General features: G+C 47.9%; 1 protein-coding gene across 2 annotated transcripts in view; it reads left to right on the forward strand.

The window, feature by feature from the left end:
• cers3a (ceramide synthase 3a) overlaps positions 1–22,750 on the forward strand; it is a 133,489-nt gene that overhangs the window by 54,430 nt on the left and 56,309 nt on the right. For both annotated transcript variants that reach the window (XM_070858715.1, XM_070858714.1), the window contains exons 5-6: positions 1,643–1,700; positions 9,641–9,691. In XM_070858715.1, coding sequence (XP_070714816.1) covers positions 1,643–1,700; positions 9,641–9,691 — 109 coding nt within the window. The remainder of the gene's footprint in view (positions 1–1,642; positions 1,701–9,640; positions 9,692–22,750) is intronic.

The raw sequence follows: 22,750 nt of genomic DNA on the forward strand, positions 1-22,750 counted from the left end.
CCCCTTACAATTGAATCCCCTATCACTATCGCTCTCCCACTCTTTTTCCCGCCCTCCTGTGCAGCAGAGCCAGCCACGGTGCCATGAACTTGGCTGCTGCTACCCTCCCCTGATGAGTCATCCCCCTCAACAGTACTCAAAACGGTGTATCTGTTTTGCAGGGGGATGACCGCAGGGGACCCCTGCACTACCTTCCTTGCACTGCTCTTCCTGCTGGTCTTCCATTCCCTAGCTGGCTGTGGACCCTTCACCTGCGGTAAGACCAACTCGCTACACGTGCTACTCACGTCATTCTCAGCATCGTGGATGCTCCAGAGTGAATCCACCCTCAGCTCCAATTCCGCAACGCGGACCGTCAGGAGCTGGAGGCGGATACACTTCCCGCACACATAGTCGTCTGTCCCTGAGTTCCCACATGGTACAGGAGGAGCATATCACGTGACCGAGCTCTCCTGCCATGACTTAACCCTTAGATACACTTAAATTGGCAACAATAATGCTAAAAGTTTACTCACTGTTGTAGAAGACAAAAAAGAAAAACTACTCACCAATCCAGCCAATCACTTACCCCCTTGGCTGTGATATCACCTTTCTGTTTCTTTCTACTTCTTTTTTGCCTTCTCCCTGTAGCTGCACAAGCCACGCCTCACCAACGGACTCACGTTGCTCCCGACTCAGTGATGCACCTCCCGACCTTGCGGCCTTTTATAGGCCTCACCAGCGGACTCACGTTGCTCCCGACTCAGCGACGCACCTCCCGATCTCGCGGCCTTTTATAGGCCTCACCAACGGACTCACGTTGCTCCCGACTCAGCGACGCACCTCCCGACCTCGCGGCCTTTGTGCCCTGTGTCCTCGTCGCCCTGTGTGCTCATTCTCCTGCTCACTTAGTTTGCTCTGCATTCCTTTCATCTCCACGACCTTTATCTTTGACTCCTCTTGTTATTACATTAAACCTAACTATGTTTTGTTATTTCCCAATTGTTCTCCGACTCTCACATTTGTCCCAATTCCATTGCCAGCATGGAATCAAGCAACGCCTCTCTCCTTCATCATCATCATCAGAGGCAGTCCCTCGTATCGAGGATGACTTGCTTCCACGCCAAAAAGGGATGAGTTCACAGGTGTTTCAATAAAGGACCTAATATTCCAGGTCCTGAACTACATGTTGAAATGTGGAAGATGCTTGTGCGTGGATTTTTTTTAACGTGTGGTGACCGTTATTCCACTGGGAATAGGCGTAGCTCGGAAGCACTCCTGCATATTCAGTAAAGTGTTCCCCACATTGACCTCATTCATTATCTTTATCCAATCTATCCTGGGATAGTTAATATCATAACAACATAAGAATTAGCAGCAGAAGTCGGCCATTCGGCTCTTCGAGCTTGCTCGACTTTCCCTTCATCCAAGTCATTAATATAGATTGTAAATAGTTGAGGCCCCAGCACCGATCCCTGTGGCACCCCATAAGTCACTGTTTGACAACCGGAAAATGACCCATTTTTCTCGACTCTCTGTTTTCTGTTAGTTAGCCAATCCTCTATCCATGCTAATATATTACCCCCAACCCCATGAGCTCTTGTGCAGTGTCCGTGTCGTTTTGAAGAGAAATCACTCAAGGAAAGAACTGTTTGTTTTCCAGCTGGCGATGTACATTTTATCTCCTGGCGTTTATTGGTGGCATGGCTGTCCTCATCGATGTAAGTAATCTCAGCGCTCGCCATCACACGCAGTAAACACGTGCAAGCGGCTTCATTTCATTGAGGGTTAGCCTTGTTTAATTTTGATACATTAGGGGCAATGTTCGGGACAAGTCCCCTGGACCTGCGGGCCTGCATCCGAGGGTCTTAAAAGAAATTGCTGCAGAGATAGTGGATGCATTGGTTGTAATCTACCAAAATTCCCTGGATTCTGGGGAGGTCCCAGCGGATTGGAAAACCGCAAATGTAAAAGGAGGCAGACAAAAAGCAGGAAACCATAGACCAGTTAGCCTAAAATCTGTCGTTGGGAAAATGCTGGAGTCCATTATTAAGGAAGAAATAGCAGGTCATTTGGAAAAGCATGATGCAGTCAAGCAGAGTCAACATGGTTTTATGAAAGGGAAATCATGTTTGACGAATTTGCTGGAGTTCTTTGAGGATGTAACGAGCAGGGTGAATATGGGGAACCAGTGGATGTGGTGTATTTGGATTTCCCGAAGGCATTCGATAGGTGCCGCATTATCAAGATAAGAGTTCACGGGGTTGGGGGTAATATATTAGCATGGATAGAGGATTGGCTAACTAACAGAAAACAGAAAGTCGGGATAAATGGATAATTTTCCGGTTAGTAAACAGTAACTAGTGGGGTTGCACAGGGATCAGTGCTGGGGCCTCAACTATTTACAATCTATATTAATGACTTGGATGAAGGGACCGAGTGTAATGTAGCCAAGTTTGTGACAAAGGGGGTGGGAAAGCAAATTGTGAGGAGGACACAAAAAATCTGCAAAGGGATACAGACCGGCTAAGTGAGTGGGCAAAAATTTGGCAGATGGAGTATAATGTAGGAAAATGTGAGGTTATCCACTTTGGCAGAAAAAATAAAAAAGCAAATTATAATTTAAATGGAGAAAAATTGCAAAGTGCTGCAATACAGAGGGACCTGGGGGTCCTTGTGCCTGAAACACAAAAAGTTAGTATGCAGGTACAGCAAGTGATCAGGAAGGCAAATGGAATGTTGGCCTTTATTGCAAAGAGGATAGAGTATAAAAGCAGAGAAGTCCTGCTACAACTGTACAGGGTATTGATGAGGCCACACCTGGAGTACTGCGTACAGTTTTGGTCTCCGTATTTAAGGAAGGATATACTTTCATTGGCGGCTGTTCAGAGAAGGTTCACTAGGCTGATTCCGGAGATGAGGGGGTTGACTTATAGAAACATAGAAAATAGGTGCAGGAGCAGGCCATTCAGCCCTTCTAGCCTGCACCGCCATTCAATGAGTTCATGGCTGAACATGAAACTTCAGTACCCGCTTCCTGCTTTCTCGCCATATCCCTTGATCCCCCTAGTAGTAAGGACTTCATCTAACTCCCTTTTGAATATATTTAGTGAATTGGCCCCAACCACTTTCTGTGGCAGAGAATTCCACAGGTTCACCACTCTCTGGGTGAAGAAGTCTCTCCTCATCTCGGTCCTAAATGGCTTACCCCTTATCCTTAGACTGTGACCCCTGGTTCTGGACTTCCCCAACATTGGGAACATTCTTCCTGCATCTAACCTGTCTAAACCCATCAGAATTTTAAACGTTTCTATGAGATCCCCTCTCATTGTTCTGAACTCCAGTGAATACAAACCCAGTTGATCCAGTCTTTCTTGATAGGTCAGTCCCACCATCCCGGGAATCAGTCTGGTGAATCTTCGCTGCACTCCCTCAACAGCAAGAATGTCCTTCCTCAAGTTAGGAGACCAAAATTGTACACAATACTCCAGGTGTGGCCTCACCAAGGCCCTGTACAACTGTAGCAACACCTCCCTGCCCCTGTACTCAAATCCCCTCGCTATGAAGGCCAACATGCCATTTGCTTTCTTAACCGCCTGCTGTACCTGCATGCCAACCTTCAATGACTGATGTACCATGACACCCAGGTCTCGTTGCACCTTCCCTTTTCCTAATCTGTCACCATTCAGATAATAGTCTGTCTCTCTGTTTTTACCACCAAAGTGGATAACCTCACATTTATCCACATTATACTTCATCTGCCATGCATTTGCCCACTCACCTAACCTATCCAAGTTACTCTGCAGCCTCATAGCATCCTTCTCGCAGCTCACACTGCCACCCAACTTAGTGTCATCCGCAAATTTGGAGATACTACATTTAATCCCCTCGTCTAAATCATTAATGTACAATGTAAACAGCTGGGGCCCCAGCACAGAACCTTGCGGTACCCCACTAGTCACTGCCTGCCATTCTGAAAAGTACCCATTTACTCCTACTCTTTGCTTCCTGTCTGACAACCAGTTCTCAATCCACGTCAGCACACTACCCCCAATCCCATGTGCTTTAACTTTGCACATTAATCTCTTGTGTGGGACCTTGTCGAAAGCCTTCTGAAAGTCCAAATATACCACATCAACTGGTTCTCCTTTGTCCACTTTACTGGAAACATCCTCAAAAAATTCCAGAAGATTTGTCAAGCATGATTTCCCCTTCACAAATCCATGCTGACCTATCATGTCACCATTTTCCAAATGCGCTGCTATGACATCCTTAATAATTGATTCCATCACTTTACCCACTACTGAGGTCAGGCTGACTGGTCTATAATTCCCTGTTTTCTCTCTCCCTCCTTTTTTAAAAAGTGGGGTTACATTGGCTACCCTCCACTCGATAAGAACTGATCCAGAGTCAATGGAATGTTGGAAAATGACTGTCAATACATCTGCTATTTCCAAGGCCACCTCCTTAAGTACTCTGGGATGCAGTCCATCAGGCCCTGGGGATTTATCGGCCTTCAATCCCATCAATTTCCCCAACACAATTTCCCGACTAATAAAGATTTCCCTCAGTTCCTCCTCCCTACTAGACCCTCTGACCCCTTTTATATCCGGAAGGTTGTTTGTGTCTTCCTTAGTGAATACTGAACCAAAGTACTTGTTCAATTGGTCTGCCATTTCTTTGTTCCCCGTTATGACTTCCCCTGATTCTGACTGCAGGGGACCTACGTTTGTCTTTACTAACCTTTTTCTCTTGACATACCTATAGAAACTTTTGCAATCCGCCTTAATGTTCCCTGCAAGCTTCTTCTCGTACTCCATTTTCCCTGCCCTAATCAAACCTTTGTCCTCCTCTGCTGAGTTCTAAATTTCTCCCAGTCCCCAGGTTCGCTGCTATTTCTGGCCAATTTGTATGCCACTTCCTTGGCTTTAATACTATCCCTGATTTCCCTAGATAGCCATGGTTGAGCCACCTTCCCTTTTTTATTTTTACGCCAGACAGGAATGTACAATTGTTGTAATTCATACATGCGGTCTCTAAATGTCTGCCATTGCCCATCCACAGTCAACCCCTTAAGTATCATTCGCCAATCTATCCTAGCCAATTCACGTCTCATACCTTCAAAGTTACCCTTCTTTAAGTTCTGGACCATGGTCTCTGAATTAACTGTATCATTCTCCATCCTAATACAGAATTCCACCATATTATGGTCACTCGCACAATGAGATTGCTAATTAGTCCTCTCTCATTACACAACACCCAGTCTAAGATGGCCTCCCCCCTAGTTGGTTCCTCGACATATTGGTCTAGAAAACCATCCCTTATGCACTCCTCCACCGTATTGCTTCCAGTTTGGCTAGCCCAATCTATGTGCATATTAAAGTCACCCATTATAACTGCTGCACCTTTATTGCATGCACCCCTAATTTCCTGTTTGATGCCCTCCCCAACATCACTACTACTGTTTGGAGGTCTGTACCAATTTGCCCTTTGGTGTTCTGCAGCTCTACCCATATAGATTCCACATCATCCAAGCTAATGTCTTTCCTAACTATTGCATTAATCTCCTCTTTAACCAGCAATGCTACCCCACCTCCTTTTCCTTTTATTCTATCCTTCCTGAATGTTGAATACCCCTGGATGTTGAGTTCCCAGCCCTGATCATCCTGGAGCCACGTCTCCGTAATCCCAATCACATCATATTTGTTAACATCTATTTGCACAGTTAATTCATCCACCTTATTGCGGATACTTCTTGCATTAAGACACAAAACCTTCAGGCTTGTTTTTTTAACACCCTTTGTCCTTTTAGAATTATGCCGCATAGTGGCCCTTCCTGTTCCCCGCCCTGGGCCTCTCCGCCCCCCACCCCCCCCCCCCGCCATCTCCCCTCCGTCTCCTGCCTCTGCCTCCCTTTTATCTCCCTCTGTCTCCCTGCATTGGTTCCCATCCCCCTGCCATATTAGTTTAACTCCTCCCCAACAGCACTAGCAAACACTCCCCCTAGGACATTGGTTCCAGTCCTGCCCAGGTGCAGACCGTCCGGTTTGTACTGGTCCCACCTCCCCCAGAACCGGTTCTAATGCCCCAGGAATTTGAATCCCTCCCTGCTGCACCACTGCTCAAGCCACGTATTCATCTGCGCTATCCTGCGATTCCTACTCTGACTAGCACGTGGCATTGGTAGCAATCCCGAGATTACTACTTTTGAGGTCCTACTTTTTAATTTAGCTCCTAGCTCCTTAAATTCGTTTCGTAGGACCTCATCCCTTTTTTTACCTATGTCGTTGGTACCAATGTGCACCACGACAACTGGCTGTTCTCCCTCCCATTTCAGAATGTCCTGCACCCGCTCCGAGACATCCTTGACCCTTGCACCAGGGAGGCAACATACCATCCTGGAGTCTCGGTTGCGGCCGCAGAAACGCCTATCTATTCCCATCACAATTGAATCCCCTATCACTATCGCGCTCCCACTCTTTTTCTTGCCCTCCTGTGCAGCAGCGCCAGCCATGGTGCCATGAACTTGGCTGCTGCTGCCCTCCCCCGATGAGTCATCCCCCCCAACAGTACTCAAAACGGTGTATCTGTTTTGCAGGGGGATGACCACAGGGGACCCCTGCACTACCTTCCTTGCACTGCTCTTCCTGCTGGTCTTCCATTCCCTATCTGGCTGTGGACCCTTCTCCTGCGGTAAGACCAACTCACTACACGTGATACTCACGTCATTCTGAGCATCGTGGATGCTCCAGAGTGAATCCACCCTCAGCTCCAACTCCGCAACGCGGACCGTCAGGAGCTCGAGGCGGACACACTTCTCACACACGTAGTCGTCAGGGACACCGGAAGTGTCCCTGAGTTCCCACATGGCACAGGAGGAGCATATCACGTGACCGATCTCTCCTGCCATGCCTTAACCCTTAGATACCCTTAAATTGGTAATAACAATGTTACAGTTCACTTACTGATATAAAAAACAAAAGAAAAACTACTCACCAATCACCAGCCAATCACTTACCCCATTGGCTGTGACGTCACCTTTTGATTCCTTTCTACTTCTATTTTGCTTTCTCTCCCGCTGTAGCTGCACAAGTACGCCTTTTAAAGGCCGCTCCCCTCTCATCAACTACCGCTGGTACTCGAGCTCCCGCTGGGCCTTTTAAAGGCCGCTCCAACGCTGCTCCCACCTCTCGCCAACTGCCGCTGGTACTCGAGCTCCCGCTGGGCCTTTTAAAGGCCGCTCCGACGCTGCTCCCACCTCTCGCCAACTGCCGCTGGTACTCGAGCTCCCGCTGGGCCTTTTAAAGGCCGCTCCGATGCTGCTCCCACCTCTCGCCAACTCATGAAGATAGGTTGAGTAGATTGGGCCTATACACATTGGAGTTCAGACGAATGAGAGGTGATCTTATTGAAACATATAAGATAATGAGGGGGCTTGACAAGGTGGATACAGAGAGGATGTTTCCACTCATAGGGGAAACTAAAACTAGGGGGCGTAGTCTCAGAATAAGGGGCCGCCCTTTTAACACTGAGATGAGGAGGAATTTCTTCTCTCTAATGGTTGTCAATCTATGGAATTCTCTGCCCCAGAGAGCTGTGGAGGCTGGATCATTGAATATATTTAAGGTGGAGATAGACAGATTTTTGAGCGATAAGGGAGTAAAGGGTTATGGGGAGTGGGCGGGGAAGTGGAGTTAAGTCCATGATCAGATCAGTCATGATCTTATTGAATGGCGGAGCAGGCTCGAGGGGCCAAATGGCCGACTCCTGCTCCTATTTTTTATGTTCTAATGTTAACTCTCTCCACCCGGCGGAAACTGCATGGAAAGGGAGTTAGAATCCAAGCGGCCCCTTTCCCACGCGATTCCCGCCACGCGGCCATTGTAACACCGCTGTTTGCATGGGTGGCTGGGCATTTGCCTGACTCTGGCAGGAGTTCCTAAATATACGCAAATTGGGGTCCTAGATAGGACCAATACTATTTTAACTGCCCACTGAGCCAGGCATCCGCCACGGATGCCCCATTCAGGCGTGAATTTGATGATGCAGCCTCCTTCAACAGCTGCCAAACTCAGAAATTCGGGGCACAGCCCATGATTTTCCAACCTTAAATCTCTGATGGTAAAATACCCAAGGCCCCCAGTTACTCCCAGGGTCTCACCACATTACTGAGGCTGTGTTGGTACTAGCCCAAAACTCCCAGCAGCAAAGACACTTATTGACAGTCACTGATTAAACCACACACTAACCATGCATCCGTGTATAGGACACCAAATCTTTGGCTCGCGTTTGGGAAACAAGTTGTGGTTCAATGTCGCAGCCGGTTCGTACCGTACTGTTGCTGTCCGAAGACTGCCTGCACTATGTGTGGGTTACAGGAGGCAATATCCCGAGCAGACTGGGCTCCTGCTGCCTGTTTATTACATGCTGCCACCTTGCACTTTATTGTACATGGCCTGTGGGCTCTGCAGCACTGAACACGTTAAAATCCTTATCATCACCATTATAGGTGGGTCGGAGCGCACCATATTCCCAGACTTGGACTTTGTGCCACTGCTGCCTTACGATGGCAACAACAAATTGCATTTGTATAGCGCCTTTAACATGGAACAATGTCCCAAGCACTTCACAGAGGTGTCATCAAAAAAACCTGAGCACTAACCAAAAAAAGGAATTATTAGGAGGTTTGACCAAAGGTTGGACAGAGGTGGTTTTTCTAGGAGGAGAGGCAGGCGGAGGGGTTTAGAGAGGGAGTTCTGGATCACAGGGCCTTGGTGGCTAAAGGCAGGGCTGCCAGTGGTGGAGCGAAGAGGACGGATGGAGACTGTACAGGCATAATGATAGCTATGCTGCCATATCCTTGAGCTGAGAACGACTAATTTTCCTGGTTTGGATTGGGTTCCTCCCGGGTGCTGGAACTGGCTGAACAGGATTGGGAAAGGACGGCCCACAATCAGGGGGCACACTGGGTCAAGTCCCACCGCACTCAACATCGTGGGCAAGAAGTTCGATTGTGAAGTGCCCATTTTACAGGATCCAAAATGGTGGCCGGCGGACACGCACTCCTTCCGCCATGTTGGATCGGGCTGCTCAGTAAGCGTCCGAGTGTGCAGAAAGCATTTAAAAGCCTCATTATAATATTTAAATAAGACTGGCTATTAGCCCCTTTGTGAGGTGGGGTTCCTTCTCTGGCTTGGTATCAATTTCTGTCAGATTTAGCTCCTGTGAAGCACTTTGGACCGTTTCCTACATTAAAGGCACAATATAAATGCAAGTTGTTGTATAAATTGTTTAACAAAGCCCAGTTTATTTTGGTCCAAATTGGTGTAGATCCCTGTACCATTCAGTCTTGGCCAGTCTCTACCCCTACAGTCTGTGTTGGACACTCACTCAGTGCACACACTCTCATACGCTGCACAAATTGGTTGCCGCATTATCCTTCAGCGACTGTACTTAAAACGGATTCAGTGGCTGTGAAGCTATGTGGGACGTCCCAAGGAAGTGAAAGGCATTATAGAAATACAAATTATTTCTTTCTATGACATTTCTATTGTAAAGAAGAGGTTGGGATTGTATGTTTTATTTCAGTGCTCACTGTAATCACTTTCTGCAGTCTATTGAAGTTTTCAGTTCATGACCCCCATTTCTTATTGTGTTGCAGAAACCGTGGTTTTATGACACAGGGGAGGTGTGGGTGGGATACCCGAAACAGGTGAGTCTACTCTAAGTGTGTCGTTCCCATCCACTTTCACACCCTCGTATCGGTGTCACTGCAAACCTCATCCTATCAGCTTCGCTCCTGCGGGATAAATCAATACTCAGCACTGAGCCGCTTTGGGATCAATTTGTACAAATAACTATTCACACCAATGGTAATTAAGCAAGAGTGATGGGTGGTGATGGCAGGAATGTGTATCTACAGTATGTTCATACTCCATCAGAGAATATTATTTTGTCTGTTATGTAGTTTGGCTCCTATCTCCTGAAGCCCCAGGCTCCTGACGGACCCAAGCCCACCACCAGCTCGCTCTCCAACACGGCACTCAGGCAGCCCTGCTTCACCTGCAACCCCAGACATTGCCCAGAAACTCAACCAGCTCCGAGTCTCACGACCAGCCGGAGGTGCACTGCCCACCATATTGATGGAGGCAGCAAAACAGCATCCAGAGCCCGTGCCTGAAACCTTTTGCATAGTACTTGGGTATGCACTGGAAGTAGAAACATAGAAACATAGAAAATAGGTGCAGGAGTAGGCCATTCGGCCCTACGAGCCTGCACCGCCATTCAATGAGTTCATGGCTGAACATGCAACTTCAGTACCCCATTCCTGCTTTCTCGCCATACCCCTCGATCCCCCTTGTAGTAAGGACTACATCTAATTCCTTTTTGAATATATTTAGTGAATTGGCCTCAACAACTTTCTGTGGTAGAGAATTCCACAGGTTCACCACTCTCTGGGTGAAGAAGTTTCTCCTCATCTCAGTCCTAAATGGCTTACCCCTTATCCTTCGACTGTGACCCCTGGTTCTGGACTTCCCCAACATTGGGAACATTCTTCCTGCATCTAACCTGTCTAAACCCATCAGAATTTTAAACGTTTCTATGAGATCCCCTCTCATTGTTCTGAACTCCAGTGAATACAAGCCCAGTTGACTCCAACCTACAGAGCTACAGACCAAGGGCTGGAAAGTCATCATATCCCATCATAGGCAGTCCCTCGGAATCAAGAAGGACTTGCCTCCATTCCCAAATTGAGTTCTTTGATGGCTGAACAGTCCGATACAAGAGCTACAGACCCTGTTACAGGTGGGACAGATATTCGTCGGGGGAAGGAGTCGGTAGGGCTGGTTTGCTGCACGCTCCTTCCACTGCCCGCGCTTGGCCTCTTCATGCTCCTTGCGTCGAGCCTCAAAGAGCTCAACGACCTTCCAGATGCACTTTCTCCACCTCAGGCAGTCTGCGGCCAGGGTCTCCCAGGTGTCAGTGGTGATGTCGCACTTTACCAGGGAGGCTTTGAGGGTGTCCTTATAATGTTTCCGCTGTCCTCCTTTGGCTGATTTGCCATGAAGGCGCTCCGCATAAAGCATTTGCTTAGGGAGTCTCGTGTCTGGCATGCGTACTATGTGGCCTGCCCAGTGAAGCTGATCGAGTGTGGTCAGTGCTTCAATACTGGGGATGTTAGCCCTGGTCGAGGACACTGATGTTGGTGCGCCTGTCCTCCCAGGGGATTTGCTGGAAAGTGGGATTAGGTTGGATAGTTCTTGGTCGGCCAGAGTGGACACGATGGGCCGAAATGGCCTCCTTCTGTGCTGTAAATTTCTATTTCAATGCAAAGAAGGGGCTTGATGCCTGTTTGAGACTTCGTCTGCAATATTGGTTTGCCCTAAGGCACCAGTGCTGGTCATGTTCAGGAAAACCAGGCCCACATGCGGCGTAACAGCCAGTTCTTAAACCCAGCATGCCACCACCAACAAGGTAAGTGTTTAAAATGTTCTTACCTGAGTATAAGGAGGGGCAATGCTCCTCCCAACCCCCCATTAAAATCACGCAGGCCGCTGATGGTCACTGCTCACCTCCCCCGCCCCATCCTGTCCGATCGCGACCTCTAACCCCCACCCCACCTGCTCGCCGCTACCTCCTCCCTCCCGGTAGTTATAGGGTAGCCTCTGCCCTTCCCAATTGCTGCCAACTGCTACCCTCCCTCCCGACTCGATTTCCCGCACCCCCCCCCCTCCATTTCAGAACTGAGGGCCGCTGGCGTCACAGTGGCACACTCTTCGAGACCCCTTCACCAGCGAGGTGTCTGCAGTTGCCCAGTAGATGTCACAGCTCGCTGTTTCAATGATAATGGGGCCAGAGGCTCAATATCGCGTGTGCCTCAGGCCAGTACTTCAGGTGTAGGAATCAGTCGCCACATTCCTGTGGTTTGGGGCACAGTCTAGACCATTGAAGCTACTCTCCAACATTCTAGTGACCCTCTGTGTGGAGAAAGATGTTCCTCATTCCCTCTTTCATTCTGCCAGTGATAATCCTCAACCTGCGGCCTTGTTACTGATTCACCAAACGGTGGAAAATATCTCGCACCCTTTATTGCCTCAAAATCTTTCATGAGTTTGAAAATCTCTATTTGTTCCCACAGTTTAAAAAAACATGTTTTTTGAGCTTTTCTTCATAACTACAATCTCTTATTCCAGACCTTGTTCTATCAATTTTCGCTGTACCATTTCCCCACCTCAAAGATCCTTCCTTTCCCCAGTACTGAGGGAGCGCTGCACTGTTGGAGGGGCAGTACCGAGGGAGCGCTGCACTTTTGGAGGGGCAGTACTGAGGGAGCGCCGCACTGTCAGAGGGGCAGTACAGAGGGAGCGCTGCACTGTCGGAGGGGCAGTGCTGAGGGAGCGCTGCATTGTCGGAGGGGCAGTACTGAGGGAGCAATGCACTGTCGGAGGGCAGTACTGAGGGAGAGTGCACTGTCGGAGGGGCAGTACTGAGAGAGCGCCGCACTGTTAGATGGGCAGTGCTGAGGGAGTGCTGCACTGTCCGAGAGGCAGTACTGAGGGAGCAATGCACTGTCGGAGGGCAGTACTGAGGGAGAGTGCACTGTCGGAGGGGCAGTACTGAGGGAGCGCCGCACTGTTAGAGGGGCAGTGCTGAGGGAGTGCTGCACTGTCCGAGAGGCAGTACTGAGGGAGCGCAGCACTGTCTGAGGTGCCGTCTTTCGGATGTGACGATAAACTGAGGCCCCGTCTGCTCTCTCAGGTGGATGTAAAAGATCCCACGCCATTATTTTGAAGAAGAGCAGGGGAGTCCTGTCCTGTGCCAATTCCATAATCCTTTGTGCAAGGTCACAACATGACCCCTCTCTCTCCCTCTGTGCCTGGGTTACTCGATTGGATGGATGCTGGTGCTGAGTGACTGTTAACAGGACCAATGATTTGAGTGGCTTAGTCACCTCGTCCAAAACATCTCCCCTCCCTCCCCCATTCTTTCCCTTCCCCCCTCACCCCTCCCTTCCGTTCTGTCCCCTTTCCCCCTCTCCTTCCTCCCCACCCTTCTTGGTTAAAGGGAGTGGGGTGTGGGCCTGGGCAACCCTCCTCCAATGAGTGAAATAAAGTCAGGGTTTCAGGCGACAGGGATGCACCTGAAGTGGTACATGCTTCCGCCCACCCATGTTACGGTGGTGCCCGCCCACTGACCTGCAGGGTGAATGCCCGAGGACACCGTCGGGTACAATCCCACCGTCGATGCTCAGCTCGTCACATTCACAGCTTCAGGCCCAGGGCGGCAATCCTCCGATTGGCACAATGGTCGGAGTGCTTTACGTATGTGGTGTCAAAGCCTTGGGGAATGGGGGGCAACGAGCTCAGCATGAAGTAGCTCAAGTCTGACTCTGTCCTCACCACTGTAGTACTGACACACCACCTCCTCCCAACTGTAACCTGAAGCCAGCTTCTCCATACTCTTTACAGTACTCTGGTCTGCCCAGAGAATGACACAGGTTGTAATGTGAACAACACCAGCTCCTCTCTCCTTCACTGTAAGTATCGCAGGAGTACTTCACCCCTCGGTGCTTTGCCATTGAGCTAATGGTCCGTTTTATTTAACAGTGACGGTGTGATAGTAACAATAACAGTGTGATAATAACAGTAACAGTGTGAGAGAAACATAGAAAATAGGTGCAGGAGTAGGCCATTTGGCCCTTCGAGCCTGCACCACCATTCAATAAAATCATGGCTGATCATTCACCTCAGTACCCCTTTCCTGCTTTCTCTCCATACCCCTTGATCCCTTTAGCCGTAAGGGCCATATCTAACTCCCTCTTGAATATATCTAATGAACTGGCATCAACAACTCTGCGATAGAGAATTCCACAGGTTAACAACTCTCCGAGTGAAGAAGTTTCTCCTCATCTTGGTCCTAAATGGCTTACCCCTTATCCTTAGACTGTGACCCTTGGCTCTCGACTTCCCCAACATCGGGAATATTCTTCCTGCATCTAACCTGTCCAGTCCTGTCAGAATTTTACATGTTTCTATGAGATCCCCTCTCATCCTTCTAAACTCCAGTGAATACAGGCCCAGTCGATCCAATCTCTCCTCATATGTCAATCCTGCCATCCCGGGAATCAGTCTGGTGAACCTTCGCTGCACTCCCTCAATAGCAAGAACGTCCTTCCTCACATTCAGAGACCAAAACTGAACACGATATTCCAGGTGAGGCCTCTTAAAGGCCCTGTACAATTGCAATAAGACCTCCCTGCTCCTATACTCAAATCCCTTTGCTATGAAGGCCAACATGCCACTTGCCTTCTTTACCGCCTGCTGCACCTGCTTGCCAACCTTCAATGACTGATGTACCATGACACCCAGGTCTCGTTGCACCTCCCCTTTTCCTAAATTGCCGCCATTCAGATAATATTCTGACTTCATGTTTTTGCCCCAAAGTGGATAACCTCACATTTATCCATATTATACTGCATCAGCCATGCATTTGCCCATTCACCTAACCTGTCCAAGTCACCCTGCAGCCCCTTAGCATCCTCCTCACAGCTCACATCACCACCCAGTTTAGTGTCATCTGCAAACTTGGAGATATTACACTCAATTCCTTCATCTAAATCATTGATGTATATTGTAAATAGCTGGGGTCCCAGCACTGAGCCCTGCGGCACTCCATTAGTCACTGCCTGCCATTCTGAAAAGGATCCATTTATCCCGACTCTCTGCTTCCTGTGTGCCAACAAGTTCTCTATCCACGTCAATACATTACCCCCAATACCATGTGCTTTAATTTTGCACACCAATCTCTTGTGTGGGACCTTGTCAAAAGCGTTGCAGATCATGATCCTTACCAACGGATCCATTACAGACCCAATCCATGTCCGGACTGGGGTCAAACAAGGCTGTGTCATCGCTCCAACCCTCTTTCTCAATCTTCCTCGCCGCCATGCTCCACCTCACAGTCAACAAGCTCCCCGCTGGAGTGGAACTAAACTACAGAACCAGTGGGAAGCTGTTTAACCTACGCCGCCCAAGATCACCCCAACCTCTGTCGTCGAGCTACAGTACGTGGACGACGCCTGCGTCTGCTCACAATCTGAGGCGGAACTCCAGGATATAGTCGACGTATTTACTGAGGCATATGAAAGCACGGGCCTTACGCTAAACATCCGTAAGACAAAGGTCCTCCACCAGCCTGTCACCGCCGCACAGCACTGTCCCCCCAGTCATCATGATCCACGGCGCGGCCCTCGACAACGTGGACCATTTCCCATACCTCGGGAGCCTCTTATCAACAAAAGCAGACATTGATGAGGAGATTCAACCTCCAGTGCGCCAGTGCAGCCTTCGGCCACCTGAGAAAAAGAGTGTTCAAAGCCCAGGCCCTCAAATCTACCACCAAGCTCATGTGATAGTGACAGTGACAGTGAAATAGTGACAGTGTGATAGTGATAGTGACAGTGACAGTGAAATAGTGACAGTGACAGCGACAGTGAAATAGTGACAGTGTGATAGTGACAATGACAGTGTGATAGTGACAGTGAAATAGTGACAATGACAGTGAAATAGTGACAGTGACAGAGTGATAGTGAAATAGTGACAGTGACAGTGTGATAGTGACAGTGACAGTGAAACAGTGACAGTGTGATAGTGACAGTGACAGTGAAATAGTGACAGTGTGACAGTGACAGTGAGACAGTGGCAGTGTGATAGTGACATTGTGAGTGTGAGAGTGACAGTGTGAGTGTGACAGTGTGACAGTGAGACAGTGACAGTGTGTCAGTGACAGTGTGTCAGTGACAGTGTGACAGTGACAGTGTGTCAGTGACAGTGTGACAGTGAGACAGTGACAGTGTGACAGTGACAGTGACAGTGTGATAGTGACAGTGACGGTGAAATAGTGACAGTGTGACAGTGACAGTGAGACAGTGACAGTGTGATAGTGACAGTGACAGTGTGATAGTGACAGTGAGACAGTGACAGTGTGACAGTGACAGTGACTGTGTGATAGTGACAGTGTGATAGTGACAGTGACAGTGTGACAGTGACAGTGTGATAGTATCAGTGTGAGTGTGACAGTGACAGTGTGACAGTGACAGTGTGATAGTGACTGAGACAGTGACAGTGTGACAGTGATAGTGACAGTGAGATAGTGACAGTGTGAGTGTGACAGTGACAGTGTGATAGTGACAGTGACAGTGAGACAGTGACAGCGTGATAGTGACAGTGTGAGTGTGACAGTGACTGTGTGATAGTGACAATGTGATAGTGACAGTGTGACAGTGACAGTGTGAGTGTGACAGTGACTGTGTGATAGTGACAGTGTGAGTGTGACAGTGAGACAGTGTGATAGTGACAGTGAAACAGTGACAGTGTGAGTGTGACAGTGACAGTGAGACAGTGACAGCATAATAGTGACAGTGTGACAGTGACAGTGTGATAGTGACAGTGACTGTGTGACAGTGACTGTGTGACAGTGACTGAGTGATAGTGACAGTGTCAGAGTGACAGTGTGACAGTATCAGTGTGAGTGTGACAGTGACAGTGTGACAGTGTGAGTGTGACAGTGGCAGTGTGATAGTGACAGTGTGACAGTGACAGTGACAGTGTGATAGTGACAGCGTGACAGTGACTGTGTGACAGTGACTGTGTGATAGTGACAGTGTGAATGTGACAGTGTGATAGTGACAGTGACAGTGTGACAGTGACAGTGTGATAGTATCAGTGTGATAGTGACAGTGTGACAGTGACAGTGTGACAGTGACAGTGTGACAGTGACAGTGTGATAGTGACTGTGACAGTGTGACAGTGACAGTGTGATAGTGACAGTGTGACAGTGACAGTGTGATAGTGACTGTGACAGTGTGGCAGTGAGACAGTGACAGTGACAGTGACAGTGTGATAGTGACAGTGACAGTGTGATAGTGACTGTGACAGTGTGGCAGTGAGACAGTGACAGTGAGACAGTGGCAGTTTGACAGTGGCAGTTTGACAGTGACAGTGTGACAGTGACAGTGTGACGGTGACAGTGAGATAGTGACTGTGACAGAGTGACAGTGAGACAGTGACAGTGACAGTGTGATAGTGACAGTGTGACAGTGATGTGTGACAGTGACAGTGTGATAGTGACAGTGACAGTGTGACAGTGAAGTGTGACAGTAACAGTGTGATAGTGACAGTGACAGTGTGATAGTGACAGTGACAGTGTGACAGTGCCAGTGTGATAGTGACAGTGGCAGTGTGATAGTGACAGTGAGACAGTGACAGAGTGACAGTGTGATAGTGACAGTGAAATAGTGACAGTGTGGCAGTGACAGTGCGATAGTGACAGTGAAATAGTGACAGTTACAGTGTGATAGTGACAGTGACAGTGAAATAGTGACAGTGACAGTGACAGTGTGATAGCGACAGTGACAGTATGATAGTGACAGACAGTGAAATAGTGACAGTGATAGTGAAATAGTCAGTGACAGTGACAGTGTGATAGTGACAGTGAGACAGTGACAGTGTGACAGTGACAGTGTGATAGTGACAGTGACTGTGACAGTGAAATAGTGACAGTGTGGCAGTGACAGTGCGATAGTGACAGTGACAGTGAAATAGTGACAGTTACAGTGTGATAGTGACAGTGACAGTGAAATAGTGACAGTGACAGTGTGATAGCGACAGTGACAGTGTGATAGTGACAGACAGTGAAATAGTGACAGTGATAGTGAAATAGTGAGTGACAGTGTGATAGCGACAGTGACAGTGTGATAGTGACAGACAGTGAAATAGTGACAGTGATAGTGACAGTGTGACAGTGAAATAGTGACAGTGTGATAGTGACAGTGACAGTGTGATAGTGACAGTGTGATAGTGACAATGAAAGTGAAATAGTGACAGTGACCGTGTGATAGTGACAGTGAAAGTGAGACAGTGACAGTGTGATAGCGACAGTGTGAGTGTGAGAGTGACAGTGTGAGAGTGACAGTGTGAGAGTGACAGTGAGACAGTGACAGTGAGACAGTGACAGTGTGACAGTGATAGTGTGACAGTGACAGTGTGATAGTGACAGTGACAGTGGCAGTGTGATAGTGACAGTGAAATAGTGACAATGACAGTGAGATAGTGACAGTGACAGTGTGATAGTGACAGTGAAAGTGAGACACTGACAGTGTGATAGTGACTGTGACAGTATGATAGTGACAGACAGTGAAATAGTGACAGTGATAGTGAAATAGTGAGTGACAGTGACAGTGACAGTGTGATAGCGACAGTGACAGTGTGACAGTGATAGTGTGACAGTGACAGTGTGAAAGTGACAGTGGCAGTGTGATAGTGACAGTGACAGTGTGATAGTGACAGTGACAGTGACAGTGTGATAGCGACAGTGACAGTATGATAGTGACAGACAGTGAAATAGTGACAGTGATAGTGAAATAGTGAGTGACAGTGTGATAGTGACAATGACAGTGAAATAGTGACAGTGTGACAGTGACAGTGTGATAGCGACAGTGGCAGTGTGCTAGTGACAGGCAGTGAAATAGTGACAGTGATAGTGACAGTGACAGTGAAATAGTGACAGTGAGTCTGTGACAGTGACAGTGTGACAGTGACAGTGTGACAGTGTGATAGTGACAGTGAAAGTGTGACAGTGACAGTGTGACAGTGACAGTGTGACAGTGACAGTGACAGTGTGATAGTGACAGTGACAGTGTGATAGTGACAGTGTGACAGTGACAGTGAGACAGTGACAGTGAGATAGCGACAATGTGATAGTGACAGTGACAGTGAGACAGTGACAGTGTGATAGTGACAGTGTGACAGTGACAGTGTGATAGTGACAGTGACAGTGTGACAGTGACAGTGTGAGTGTGACAGTGAGACAGTGACAGTGTGATAGTGACAGTGACAGTGTGATAGTGACAGTGTGAGTGTGACAGTGAGACAGTGACAGTGTGAGTGTGACAGTGTGATAGTGACAGTGTGAGTGTGACAGTGAGACAGTGACAGTGTGAGTGTGACAGTGTGATAGTGACAGTGACAGTGTGACAGTGACTGTGTGACAGTGACAGTGTGACAGTGACAGTGTGACAGTGACAGTGTGAGTGTGACAGTGTGATAGTGACAGTGTGAGTGTGATAGTGACTGTGACAGAGTGACAGTGAGACAGTGACAGTGAGACAGTGACAGTGTGACAGTGACTGTGATAGTGACAGTGTCAGTGTGACAGTGACTGTGGCAGTGTGATAGTGACAGTGGCAGTGTGATAGTGACATTGACAGTGACAGTGTGATAGTGACAGTGACAGTGTGACAGTGAAGTGTGACAGTAACAGTGTGATAGTGACAGTGACAGTGTGATAGTGACAGTGACAGTGTGACAGTGACAGTGTGATAGTGACAGTGACTGTGAAATAGTGACAGTTACATTGTGATAGTGACAGACAGTGAAATAGTGACAGTGATAGTGAAATAGTGAGTGACAGTGTGATAGTGACAGTGACAGTGAAATAATGACAGTGTGACAGTGACAGTGTGATAGCGACAGTGACAGTGTGATAGTGACAGACAGTGAAATAGTGACAGTGATAGTGACAGTGTGACAATGACAGTGAAATAGTGACAGTGTGATAGTGACAGTGAAAGTGAAATGGTGACAGTGTGATAGTGACAGTGACAGTGTGACAGTGACAATGACAGTGAAATAGTGACAGTGACCGTGTGATAGTGAGACAGTGACAGTGTGACAGTGACAGTGTGATAGTGACAGTGTGATAGTGACAATGACAGTGAAATAGTGACAGTGACCGTGTGATAGTGACAGTGAAAGTGAGACAGTGACAGTGTGATAGCGACAGTGTGAGTGTGAGAGTGACAGTGTGACAGTGATAGTGTGACAGTGACAGTGTGATAGTGACAGTGGCAGTGTGATAGTGACAGTGACTGTGTGATAGTGACAGTGACAGTGAAATAGTGACAATGACAGTGAGATAGTGACAGTGACAGTGTGATAGTGACAGTGAAAGTGAGACACTGGCAGTGTGACAGTGACAGTGTGATAGTGACAGTGACAGTGGCAGTGTGATAGTGACAGTGACAGTGTGACAGTGACAGTGACAGTGAAATAGTGACAGTGACAGTGAAATAGTGATAGTGACAGTGAAAGTGAGACACTGACAGTGTGATAGTGACAGTGTGAGTGTGAAAGTGACAGTGTGACAGTGACAGTGTGATAGTGACAGTGATAGTGTGATAGTGACAGTGTGACAGTGACAGTGAGACAGTGACAGTGAGATAGCGACAGTGACAGTGTGATAGTGACATTGTGACAGTGACAGTGAGACAGTGACAGTGAGACAGTGACAGTGTGACAGTGACAGTGACAGTGTGATAGTGACACTGTGACAGTGACAGTGTGACAGTGACAGTGTGACAGTGACAGTGTGATAGTGACAGTGACAGTGTGATAGTGACTGTGACAGTGTGGCAGTGAGACTGTGACAGTGGCAGTTTGACAGTGACAGTGTGACAGTGACAGTGTGATAGTGACAGTGTGAGTGTGACAGTGACAGTGTGACAGTGACAGTGAGACAGTGACTGTGGCAGTGTGATAGTGACAGTGGCATGTGATTGTGACATTGACAGTGACAGTGTGATAGTGACAGTGTGACAGTCAAGTGTGACAGTAACAGTGTGATAGTGACAGTGACAGTGTGATAGTGACAGTGACAGTGTGACAGTGCCAGTGTGATAGTGACAGTGCCAGTGTGATAGTGACAGTGACAGTGTGATAGTGACAGTGAGACAGTGACAGTGTGATAGTGACAGTGACTGTGACAGTGAAATAGTGACAGTGTGGCAGTGACAGTGCGATAGTGACAGTGACAGTGAAATAGTGACAGTTACAGTGTGATAGTGAAATAGTGACAGTGACAGTGACAGTGTGATAGCGACAGTGACAGTGTGATAGTGATAGTGAAATAGTGAGTGACAGTGACAGTGAAATAGTGACAGTGTGACAGTGACAGTGTGTTAGCGACAGTGACAGTGTGATAGTGACAGACAGTGAAATAGTGACAGTGATAGTGACAGTGTGATAGTGACAGTGAAATTTTTGATAGTGACAGTGACAGTGAAATGGTGACAGTGTGATAGTGACAGTGACAGTGTGATAGTGACAGTGTGATAGTGACAATGACAGTGAAATAGTGACAGTGACCGTGTGATAGTGACAGTGTGACAGTGACAGTGTGATAGTGACAGTGTGAGTGTGACAGTGTGACAGTAACAGTGTGATAGTGACAGTGACAGTGCGACAGTGAGACAGTAACAGTGTGATAGTGACAGTGTGAGTGTGATAGTGACAGTGTGACAGTGACAGTGAGACAGTGACAGTGTGATAGTGACAGTGTGAGTGTGACAGTGTGATAGTGAGTGTGACAGTGTGCCAGTGTGACAGTGACAGTGTGACTGTGACAGTGTGACTGTGACAGTTTGACAGTGACAGTGTGATGGTGACAGTGAGACAGTGACAGTGTGATAGTGACAGTGTGATAGTGACAGTGGCAGTGTGATAGTGACATTGACAGTGACAGTGTGACAGTAACAGTGTGATAGTGACAGTGACAGTGTGATAGTGGCAGTGACAGTGTGACAGTGCCAGTGTGATAGTGACAGTGTGAGTGTGACAGTGACAGTGTGATAGTGAGTGTGACAGTGAGACAGTAACAGTGTGATAGTGACAGTGACAGTGTGACAGTGAGACAGTGACAGTGTGACAGTGACTGTGACAGTGTGATAGTGACTGTGACAGTGTGACAGTGACAGTGTGATAGTGACAGTGTGACAGTGACAGTGTGATAGTGACTGTGACAGTGTGGCAGTGAGACAGTGACAGTGACAGTGACAGTGACAGTGTGATAGTGACAGTGACAGTGTGATAGTGACTGTGACAGTGTGGCAGTGAGACAGTGACAGTGAGACAGTGGCAGTTTGACAGTGGCAGTTTGACAGTGACAGTGTGACAGTGACAGTGTGACAGTGACAGTGAGATAGTGACTGTGACAGAGTGACAGTGAGACAGTGACAGTGACAGTGTGATAGTGACAGTGTGACAGTGATGTGTGACAGTGACAGTGTGATAGTGACAGTGACAGTGTGACAGTGAAGTGTGACAGTAACAGTGTGATAGTGACAGTGACAGTGTGATAGTGACAGTGACAGTGTGACAGTGCCAGTGTGATAGTGACAGTGGCAGTGTGATAGTGACAGTGAGACAGTGACAGAGTGACAGTGTGATAGTGACAGTGAAATAGTGACAGTGTGGCAGTGACAGTGCGATAGTGACAGTGAAATAGTGACAGTTACAGTGTGATAGTGACAGTGACAGTGAAATAGTGACAGTGACAGTGACAGTGTGATAGCGACAGTGACAGTATGATAGTGACAGACAGTGAAATAGTGACAGTGATAGTGAAATAGTCAGTGACAGTGTGATAGTGACAGTGTGATAGTGACAGTGAGACAGTGACAGTGTGACAGTGACAGTGTGATAGTGACAGTGACTGTGACAGTGAAATAGTGACAGTGTGGCAGTGACAGTGCGATAGTGACAGTGACAGTGAAATAGTGACAGTTACAGTGTGATAGTGACAGTGACAGTGAAATAGTGACAGTGACAGTGTGATAGCGACAGTGACAGTGTGATAGTGACAGACAGTGAAATAGTGACAGTGATAGTGAAATAGTGAGTGACAGTGTGATAGTGACAGTGACAGTGTGATAGCG

This window comes from Pristiophorus japonicus, chromosome 17 (assembly GCF_044704955.1).
Source record: "Pristiophorus japonicus isolate sPriJap1 chromosome 17, sPriJap1.hap1, whole genome shotgun sequence".
Lineage (NCBI taxonomy): Eukaryota > Metazoa > Chordata > Chondrichthyes > Pristiophoridae > Pristiophorus > Pristiophorus japonicus.